Source organism: Bufo gargarizans, chromosome 3 (genome assembly GCF_014858855.1).
Source record: "Bufo gargarizans isolate SCDJY-AF-19 chromosome 3, ASM1485885v1, whole genome shotgun sequence".
Lineage (NCBI taxonomy): Eukaryota > Metazoa > Chordata > Amphibia > Anura > Bufonidae > Bufo > Bufo gargarizans.
Genome location: NC_058082.1, coordinates 114,273,767 through 114,285,235, shown reverse-complemented (window position 1 = coordinate 114,285,235; position 11,469 = coordinate 114,273,767). Strand labels below are relative to the sequence as shown.

At 43.3% G+C, this 11,469-nt stretch overlaps 1 protein-coding gene across 1 annotated transcript; it reads left to right on the top strand.

Moving 5' to 3' along the window:
- The first annotated feature begins 2,762 nt into the window (after window positions 1-2,762).
- LOC122932604 lies at window positions 2,763-7,215 on the top strand. Its single transcript, XM_044287105.1, has 2 exons — window positions 2,763-5,929; window positions 6,773-7,215. Exons 1-2 carry the CDS (start codon window positions 3,433-3,435, stop codon window positions 6,982-6,984), a joined length of 2,709 nt encoding a protein of 902 aa, XP_044143040.1. The 5' UTR covers window positions 2,763-3,432; the 3' UTR covers window positions 6,985-7,215.
- The last annotated feature ends 4,254 nt before the right edge of the window (window positions 7,216-11,469 follow it).

Below are 11,469 nucleotides of genomic sequence, written 5' to 3'. Positions count from 1 at the left end.
ACCACAGGTGAGGCAAATACCACAGCCCTCACATGTGATTGACAACCAAACCAAAACCGCTGACAACCGCATGCGGTTCAGGAGTCACGACCATGACAATGGCCGTGACAGCCTCTATGTAACTAGCTGGGTGGAAGGAGCTATAAACTAGGTCGACATTGTTAGGGGCAGTGATAGGGGAGTGTCTATATAACTAGCTGGGTGGGAGGAGCTATAAACTAGATTGGCGTTGCTAGAGGCAATGATAGGGGCGTGTCTATGAGCCAGCTGGGTGGGAGGAGCTAAAAACTAGTTTGACATTGTTAGGGGCAGTGATAGGGGAGTGCCTATGCAACTAGCTGGGTGGGAGGTGTAAGGAAATTATGTCTGTATCCACACACGTTCACATATATGTATTAATTCAGCCTTATATGCTTGTATTAAAGTATACAGAGTTCTTCTTTAAAGGAAGTAACAACAAGGTCTAGTAACACAAGCTAACAGGAAATGGCTGTCTGAAGCTCAAAACCGCATGGCTAGAAAGAGATATGCATGCTTTGCAAAAGAATGCCACATTTATGATGAAGGTATCTGGAGAGAGAATTGCTGAATGCATGACATCATAGCTGCAGAAACATATATATGCATATATACATATATACCTTTTTACACTTATATCTAATATGTGCATTAGACATATATTTTACATTTGCTATAATACTGGTTATATAAGCATCTTGTATATTGACGTTCATCTTTGGTTTAGATAAGTGAAGGATGTTTTATCAGATAAATGTTGGTACAAAATAAACAAGGATGATTCCGCGAAATATTTGAACAGAGCGAAGGTTGACAAACATGGTGGTTAGATATCTAAATTCTAAGAATTATAAATGCGTCACATATGTACCTTGTTTCTAGGAAATTATCATGACTTTTTTTACTTTGGCTGTATAAAGATGAAATTGATCAATTCGTTACCTGATTGGATTAAACTTAGGGGAGGTATATGCTAATTTTGTGGTTTGAAGCTATAAATTTTCTACGATGTCAAAATAAAGCAGCAACCATTTTATACCTATCAACGTGTATTGGTCTTCAGTGGTTGTCCGGCCGGTGATTCACCCACAGACAAACCAGGGGCTCCTTTCAATTGGTAGCAGAGGATGGTTCACTGACTATCCAGGTGAGTAATAATTTCTGCCACTATTTGTGTTGGTTGGAATGTTTCTCTCCTGGATACGGTGAATATCTGATGTATACTGGATGGCAGGTTAGTTGATAGGTTAGTTTAGTGTTCATATGACTGTGGGACAGACACGAGGCAGCACTCAGTGTTCTGCGTATCCTGATAGGAGCGGCGTCTCCTATAGGCACAGTGGTTGGCAGGGGATGTTGTTCCAGGAACATACATCATATTGATGGCAGGGAATTTTCCGAATGTAGAACTAGTCTCTTCGGACGTTGGCAGGGATTTTTCAAGTGGGAATTAGTCTCACTTGACGGTTTATTGAGTTACAGGATAACTCCGGATATATGTGAATGAGTTAAAGGATAACTCTGGATTTATGTGAAACAAGGAAACAAGGTACCAGGAATATATGTAAAGGAATACATATGATACAAAGGAAACAGTGAGGGAAACGCATACATCTCAATGCAGATGTTGGTTTCTAACTCACTAGGATTGTCTGTGGAGTGAATTGTTTAAAGAACATAACTGTACGGTTATAACTTGGAAGGTGACATTGATTACTGCAGTGTATTAAATCCATAAATGGTGTTGCCCATATTAGATATTTTACACGTGTTATAAGAATATTGTACTGGTGGAAAATCTGATTGTGCTGGCTTAATTGATCCTCAACATAACAGTACTAACACAATTACTTGCTGCTATTTCTACGCTGCTATTTCCACCTCACTGTTTGCTGCTCGAATATATATATATAGAGTTTATTGTCAATTGCATTAAACATTATGGGTAACAGCGTGGGAAAGGATCTGGATGGTGAGCCAGAGACCAGACCCACACCGTTACATTTTGTATCAGGCACCTGTGGGATTAGTGTAACTGATCCATTTTGGGTAAATATCTGTGACCGCAGTCAGCAACTGTGTATTACGCAGATCAGCGATGTAGGTCCTCGCAATGAAGGGGACTGGGAGGAGGTTAAAAAATGGTGGGGCTTCATCCGAAATATAACTATCCAGCCGGTGCCTGGGATGAAAATTATATGAAAACATGTTTTAAGAAATGGGAGAAAGCATTAAAAGAATATAGAAAGAGATTTCCACCAACCCATCACATATACTTAAAACAGGATAGGGGGACAGTGAGTAAAGAGGAAGAAGTTCCATGGTCAGAAATTCTGCCCTCCTTACCAGATAAACCACCGGCATATGACGTGACGGTGTTAGAAAAGGCAACACTCCCAGCTGTCTCTACGGAGGACATGCTACAAGACCCTTATGATAAGGTCCCCTGTCCAAAACAAGCAACCGCACCAGAATTATTATTATTTTCTGGTGAGAACCAAAAGAGAACCGGACTGTACCCGGATTTGGGGGATAGAGATTCCCTTCTGAGTACTGCAGTTATAGTGGCAGCAGCACTTAGGGAACAAAAAGATGTGGCTCCACAAGTCAAAGAGGCTCAGGAAAGGAGAAAGGAATATAGAAAAAGTATGAACATTTATGTACAGGAGTTGACCCAACTGAGGGATAAACTAAAGATAGACATAGTCTACATTAAACAACTTCCCCTTCAGAATGTCTTTCCCGTTATATATGATCACGAGAACCCCGATAATACTGACCTCCCTAGTGAGGAACAGATGGATGAATTGAAGGGTATTCTGGGAGGAGAATGTGGGAAAACCAGAGCTGTAACTAACAAAAAGGACCAGCTGCTGACCGAGATAGAAAAACTAAGACAAGAGTACAGGAGGGTGAGGAAGGACTGGGAAACCAGAGCTCAGGAAGAATACAGTAGGAGAACTGAAACACAGATAGGGGCAGACAGTTTAGAACATGGTAGGCCCCTGGCAACCTCCACCCCTAGAGTACCTGGAATAATGCAACCCCTGACAGACATATTTTCCAAACTCGCTCTAACACCTAAGGAAGGGGATAATAGAGGCACAAAACTACAGCTCCCCATGATCACTGTAGGTGACACTGAAGTCCATATCCCTCTTCCTTTAGGATTAATGAAAGAACTGAAGGATATGTGTCCCAATCCAAAAAAGGACCCTAGAGCAGCAGCAATGTTTCTGCAGAAGTATACTGCAGGGAGCCAATTAACAATGGAGGATATTCAGATAATACTCTCAGCCATAGACCCAGACACTGGCTCCCAAATCAATACAGAGGTGGTCTGAGCATGAACACCCGTCCCCACGGGGGAACAATCACTATTAGGGGTGCCCAGAACGAGTCCCGTCCTTCATTATGCATTTTGTTCCAACTGATTGGCAAGTTTTACCACAAGTAATACTGCAAATTGATGGTATTACAGTTAATTTATTGCTTGACACCGGAGCAACGACTTCAAGCGTAAACAAAATAGACTTCATTAACGACAAATGCACCGAAGGAAGTTCTATGGGTATCAATGGGACGACAGTGATACATAAGGTGACAGCACCGCTCCCGGTTTGTACTCTTACGGGGGAACTAGTGACGCACATGTCTTTTGCAGTCCTGCTAGAATGCCCCGTTTGCCTATTAGGAAGGGATCTAATGGCAGCATTACAGATTTCATTAGTTTTTGACAAAAAGGGAAGACTGACAGCGACCTCAATGAAATGCGACCTGACAAACCCAAAAAGACGTGACATGAATGGGTTCTTTTTAAGCATACCAATGTCCCTGGAAAATCATCCAATTTGGGCAAAATGTAAAGACTCAGTAGGAACGATTAACTGTGAGCCCTACCGGCCCTGTTTGAAGGAGGGGGTTATGCCAACCTTTCAGAAACAATACCCATTGAGTGAGGAAAAGTTAGAGGGTATAAGGCCGCAAATTGAGAAATACTTACAGATGGGAATTCTTAGGAAGATTGTCAGTCCCTGGAATACACCGATAAATCCCGTAAAAAAAAATAATGGCACATGGAGATTTGTACAGGATCTAAGGAAGGTAAACAAGGCAATTATCCCACTTCCCCCCTTGGTGGCAGACCTTACAGCTGTGTTTGGGGCCATTCCTGCGGGATCCAAATACTACACTGTAGTTGACCTCAGTAATGCGTTCTTTTCCATACCAGTGGCTTGGGATGCACAAAGTCTTTTTGCTTTTCAGTGGGCTGATGATGGTCAGGTGACTTGGACCCGTCTCCCACAAGGTTTTGGGGATAGTCCAGCAGCCTTTTCTATTGTATTAAAGGCTACATTGGAAGATTGGGAACCAAAGAGGGGATCCACCTTAATACAGTACACAGATGACCTTTTACTCTCCAATTCGGAGTTAGAAGCCTGCGAAATAGATTCACGGAGTTTATTAGACCACTTGGCAAGCAAAGGACACCTGGCCTCGAAGAAGAAAATCCAATATGCAAGTACCCAGGTAGAGTATCTGGGGTGCATAATAGAGGCAGGAGAGAGAAAGATCTCACCCGCTAGAGTCAAGGCAGTGACCTCCCTAAGCAGGCCAGGGGACAAAGCTACAATGCTGTCCTTTCTAGGGTCAATAGTGTATTGCAGGCAGTGGATCCCTGATTGCTCCCATTGGGATTCAATCCTAAGGAAAACTACACTCACAGAAGCACCAAAGGTAGTGGAGTGGACAGAGGACAGAGTAGAAGCCTTTGAGAGATTGATTCGGTCCCTGACCCAAGCCCCAGCCTTGGCCCTGGCAGATTATGGAAAACCATTCCAATTATACTGTGTGGTATCAGGAGAAACCTATGCAGCGGTTTTGACACAGACACATGGGGGAAGAAACAGGCCAGTTTCATACCTATCGAGAAAATTACCTCCTGTAGTTCTTGGAATGCCTCACTGTCTCCAAGCATTAGCAGCCGCGGCCATGTCAGTAAAAGATGTTACTAAGATAGTCCATGGAAATGTAATGGAACTTTTCACCACTCATACAGTTTTGTCCCTCCTTCAAAACATGACCACACAACACATGACAGCTCAGAGACTGTCCGGATATGAGACCATATTACTCAGTACGGCAAACCTGGTGATAAAGACATGTCCAGACACCTCACCAGTGATAAGATTTTTGCATACACTTTTGAGACTTAAGTGTGAAGGTTCTGACGAACAAGTAGACCCAACACCTGAACACAGATGTGATGAAGTGATCTTGTCATGCACAACACCTAGGAAAGATTTAAAGGACACGCCACAGACTGACAGTATAGATGTTTTTGTGGATGGATCATGCACAAGACCAGATGACAGGACATATCAAACAGGTTACGCAGTAGTCATGCTCCCAAATCAAGTGATAGAAGCTGAACCAATTGTCACAACTTCGGCACAACAAGCTGAGCTGGTAGCGCTCACAAGAGCCTGTGAAATATTCGCAGGACACAAAGTGAATATTTATACTGACAGTAGCTATGCATTTGGAACAGTGCATGATTATGCATTAATATGGAAAAATAGGGGATATATCTCAGCAGATGGGAAGCAGATAGCGAATCAAAAATACATAGATCACCTGCTACGTGCAATTCAACTGCCAGAAGCTATAAGTGTGATAAAAGTGAAAGGACACTCTGCAAAAGGAGATTATCAAGCCATGGGAAACAACTTAGCAGACAGAGCAGCGAAAATGGCAGCCAAGAGAGACACGAGAAGGGAAAGTAAGTTATTATTCATGACAGATTTTGAAAGTGAAAACTGGGTGTCAGTAGTATATCAACTACAGAAGCAGTCTACCAGTGAGGATATCAAGTACTGGAAATCTCAGGGACTGCAGATGACAGGTACAGGTATATGGACAAAAGATCGGATATTGGGGGTTCCCACTGCATCAGCACCGCTCCTAATATCCTATCTTCATGGTCCTGGACATTTGGGAAAACAATACATATCAGAACATTACAAGTCACTGTTCTGTACACACCAATTGCAAAGATTGATAGACGATCTGGTCGACTCATGCATGACTTGTGCACAGAATAATGTTCAAGGAAAAGCACACGGAAGACATGGGAATCTACCACCCCCTACAGGCCCTCTGCAAGATTTGCAGATAGATTACACACACATGCCAAAGCAACCCGGGAATATAAGATATCTCCTTGTAATAGTCTGTAGGTTCTCAGGATGGTGTGTAGCCGTACCTACTTCAGGAGAAACAGCTGGTGTGACAGCTAGGGCATTGATAAATCAATGGATTTCAGTGTATGGACTCCCTCGGGTAATTCATTCAGATCAGGGACCTGCTTTCCAGTCCAAACTAATACAAGAACTGACGAAGATTCTGGGTTTCCAGTGGAAGCTCAATATAGTCTATCACCCACAAAGTGCAGGAGTCGTGGAAAGAATGAACCGAACCATTAAGGATAGGTTAAAAAAGGCCACTTCAGGAACATTGAAGGATTGGCTGAAATTTCTACCCGCCATTCTCTACCAAATAAGAACGACACCAAATAAACAGACAGGGTTGTCACCTTATGAAGTGTTATTCGGTAGACCCCCTAATACCCGTGTGGAACCAGATATTGATAGTAACATTTTTGCCTTGCAGGAGCAGTACGTGAAACATTTGGTAGGTATACTCTCGGAAAATCATGATAAGGTTGCTGTCACCTTTCCTCCTCTTTCCACAGACCCAACTCATCCATTCTTGCCCGGAGACAAGGTTCTGGTGAAACAACTGGCTGTCCGCCACAAGACTGGTCCAATATATCAAGGTCCATTTGAGGTTCTGAGAGTTGCTCGAACGGCTGTCCTTACCGACCAGAGTCCACAGTGGATACACGCCAGCCGGCTCAAGAAGACACCGGAAGGAGTCCTGAAGGAATTCCCCGGACAAGCATGAGTCTTTTGGACAAGATGCCTTCAAAGGAAATGACTTTGATCATACCCCCAAGCCTGCAAAGTAGATATGAGCAATGGCTAAGAGGCTATCCTAAACCACTTTGTCCAGAGGATCCAAAGACTATGCAGGACTTGTATGAGGAAGAATTCATGTTCAGGGAATATACCAATGAACTAGAGACTGAGGACTTGAAAGATCAAAACTTTCCTGAACCATTTAGTAAGCAGATGATTCAGAGAATGAAAATGGTGTGTGGTATAAGGAGTGATCATATGGAATGGGAATTCCATATGATCAAAGAGGGGATTGTAAGGAAATTATGTCTGTATCCACACACGTTCACATATATGTATTAATTCAGCCTTATATGCTTGTATTAAAGTATACAGAGTTCTTCTTTAAAGGAAGTAACAACAAGGTCTAGTAACACAAGCTAACAGGAAATGGCTGTCTGAAGCTCAAAACCGCATGGCTAGAAAGAGATATGCATGCTTTGCAAAAGAATGCCACATTTATGATGAAGGTATCTGGAGAGAGAATTGCTGAATGCATGACATCATAGCTGCAGAAACATATATATGCATATATACATATATACCTTTTTACACTTATATCTAATATGTGCATTAGACATATATTTTACATTTGCTATAATACTGGTTATATAAGCATCTTGTATATTGACGTTCATCTTTGGTTTAGATAAGTGAAGGATGTTTTATCAGATAAATGTTGGTACAAAATAAACAAGGATGATTCCGCGAAATATTTGAACAGAGCGAAGGTTGACAAACATGGTGGTTAGATATCTAAATTCTAAGAATTATAAATGCGTCACATATGTACCTTGTTTCTAGGAAATTATCATGACTTTTTTTACTTTGGCTGTATAAAGATGAAATTGATCAATTCGTTACCTGATTGGATTAAACTTAGGGGAGGTATATGCTAATTTTGTGGTTTGAAGCTATAAATTTTCTACGATGTCAAAATAAAGCAGCAACCATTTTATACCTATCAACGTGTATTGGTCTTCAGTGGTTGTCCGGCCGGTGATTCACCCACAGACAAACCAGGGGCTCCTTTCAGGAGGAGCTATAAACTAGCTGGGGGTTAGTAGGGGAGGTGTTGGAGGTGTGGCAGAGAAAGGAGAAGTGCATCATGGGTTTGGTTGGCTACAGCAACAGGAAGTGCTGCATATAGGTTAGAAAGAAACCAGAGTGGTTTGTTTATATGGTGAAAATGGATTGGGAGAGTCCAAGCTGAAAAAAGAAAAACTAGGAGGAAGATAAACATGAGGTAATCAGCTACAGAAGCATATCTGTTAAATACTATAGTACCGTAAGTCCCCCCCAAAAAAACCTACATGTACTGTAGTTCATTCTGTGTTGAAATCAATGTGATGTTTGTATCTCATAATTTTGTTCACTTGCATAGGAAAATATCCAAGTGTAATTCCATCAATTTGGGGAAATAACACAAAAAATAAGTGCTGTCTCTTATTTCTATGAAAAAACACAAGACTAAAGGTCCATTCACACGTCCGCAAAATGGGTCTGCATTCATTTTCATTGGGGCCAGAATGTGCTGTCCGCATTTGCTTAGATTGCTTGATTAGGCATTTTCTATTATAGTGCCGGCAATGTGCGGGCCGCAAATTGCGTAATGCACATTGCCAGTGTCCGTGTTTTGCAAATCCGCAATTTGCGGATCCGCAGAACACTTACGGACGTGTGAATGGACCCTTACCCCGACCAAATCACTTTGGGGCTATTACTTGTGTGCATATGGAGCTATGTAAACTCCAAATCAGCGTCAAATCTGTGGTAGAAATCCAAGCTTCCGCCCTGGATTTCTGCTCTGGTTAATTCTTAGGCATTGCCATGCATATATGGTGGAAATAGTCTGCCGGGTTTCTGCAGTTTCAAATAGCAGAGGTCTGTGGCTGATTTCAGCGATCAGCATTAATGCCGATCACATAAATTTAAACTAAATAAACATTGCCCAAGCTAATAAAATATAACGCTCTTTATCTAGTACGATGAACGCTGTAACAGAAAAAAATATCATAATGTCGAAATGTCAGAATATGGTGATGAAAAAAGGTTGTCAGTTGCAGCTACACGGCAACATGTGTCACGCAACTTCTTGTCGCTGAAAGGTCGCACAACATTTTTTGTAATGATAGTCAATGGTGTTGCACTGCGACTTGTGATGTGCTGTGACTGTGACACAAAAGTCGCACAAAAATCCAACTTGGTGGTAAAGTACGATTACAACAACAATACCACATATGTTTAGTTTTTCTTGCGTTTAGTACTGAAAAACAAAACATATAACATTTGGAAAAAACTAATTTTGTCTTTGCATCGGAATCTCAAGTCCCCCATAACGTTTTTAGTTTTATGTGTATGATTCAGTGTGAAGGCTCATCTTTTATTATTTTTTTATTTTTATTTTTGTGAGAGGTAAAGCATCCCAAAAAACTGCAAATAGACTATTTTCTGTTTCATCGTTTGCCATATGGGATGACAGATCGTGCTGTCTAATCACTGTCTGCTGCCGGGAAACAACGAGTCAGTATGGGGAACAGCGATGGCATTAGCGATCGCTCCTCCCCATACTCTGAATGAGATCGCTGCATGTAAGGCTAGGGCTACACGGTGACACCTGTCTCGGCCAGGATCGCTGAGTAGCGGTGATCCCATATGCATGGGATCGCCACAGCAGCCGCAAGAAATCCAGTCGTGTTGGATTTCTTGTGGCTGCTGCGGAGATCCCATTCAGTTCTATGGGATCACCGCTACTCAGCGATCCTGGCCAAGACAGGTGTCGCAGTGTAGCCCTAGCCAAATAGCAGTAATCTCCTTCACTGACAAGAGAACGATTGTCGGGAAGGAACATTGTCAGCCGCATCTGCTGGTGAAATACCAGATAAGGCCCCATGCACACGGCCGTGTTTCACGGCCGTGTGCGGGCCGTGGAACAGCGGCCTGGATCCCTCCTGAGAGCAGGAGCGCACGGCGTCACTGGTTGCTATGACGCCGTGCGCGCCCTGCTGCCTGCACAGTACAGTAATACACTGGTATAGATCATACCAGTGTATTACTGTATTGCGGCGGCAGCAGGGAGCGCACGGCGTCATAGCAACCAGTGACGACGTGCGCTCCTGCTCTCAGGAGGGATCCAGGCCGCAGTTCCACGGCCCGCACATGGCCGTGAAACACGGCCGTGTGCATGGGGCCTAACTGTGCTGCTGATCACCCGATGAACACGTGAAATAGTAATTCGTTGGCAGCAGAATGTACTGTGTGAACAGTGATCTGCTGCCCAGAAATAATGAACAATGGCACTAGCAATCTCTCTTCCTCATACAGTGGAAGTGGTGGCAGGGCTAGCGCTAGTGGTGGGGGGCAAACTTGGCAATTGTCCAGGGCCCCCATTGTCTGAGGAACCCCCTACTTTAGTGCTGCTGTTCAGATGAACGTCCGAGAAAGCAAACGGGCGGACAGCTCCACTTTACAATGCAGTGTAAGGTCCCCTCCCTCACATATAAGAGAAATCATTACCACAGTGCTGACAGGACCTGCCATAATGTCAGATGCAGGAGGCGGAGCTCAACAGAGAAGAGGGGATGAAGGACCTACGATGAGCTCCCCATCAGGTGACCAGAGGCGGCGAAGCTCAGCAGTGCAGTAAAGTAATGAAGAAGAAGAAGACCAGCCATGCATGTGAAAAAGTATGGATTCAATGTAAGTGTCAGGGAAATGCTTGGAGTTGCAGTCCTCTCCTCTTATACCTCCTGTTATCTAATATCATAGTACATTACAAGAGAAGGTATGAAGAGATGACTACAACTCCCAGCATGTCCAGGCCATTCTTATACAGTATAATATCAGGGTACATTACAACACCCTGGATATGCTGGGAGTTGATTACCTCCTCTTATAATATACTCTGATATTACATAATAACTGCTTGGGCATGCTGGGAGTTGTAGTCCCATCCTCCTATACATCTGCTTGTAATGTGCTCTGATATTAAATAATACGGGAGTTATAACATGCTGGTAGTTATAGTCCTCTCCCGTTATACCTCCTGCAGTAATGTGATCTGAATTAGGGCCGGGACAATGGATAGGAGGGGGCAGTCATCCGCCTAGGGTGCCACTTCGCTACCCATAAAAGTGGGCGCACTCATGGCGGTCCAACTTCACAAGCCTCAGGCCGCAAAGCAGGGCCAGTTCCAGGTTCATGTGGGCTCTTGGGCGATAAATCTCAGTGGGCCACCCCACACAGTATAATGAACCCACAGTGGCCCTCCATTCAGAATAATGACCCCCAGTGGCCCCCACACTGGGGGGGTTATACTGTATGGAGGGGGCAGTGGGGGTTATTATACTGTATGGGGGTCACTTACGTTTTTTTTACAATGGAACTGTATGGTGAACTGTATAGCATCAGTCTGAGGCATCTGTTAATATAT

What these genes read in the sequence shown, in the direction of transcription:
- LOC122932604 (XM_044287105.1), top strand. Translation starts at nt 3,433, where the DNA reads ATGCATTTTGTTCCAACTGATTGGCAAGTTTTACCACAAGTAATACTG. An exon ending in ACTGCAGATGACAGGTACAG is followed by an intron (nt 5,930 to 6,772) that starts GTATATGGACAA and finishes CTCTTTCCACAG; the next exon opens with ACCCAACTCATCCATTCTTG.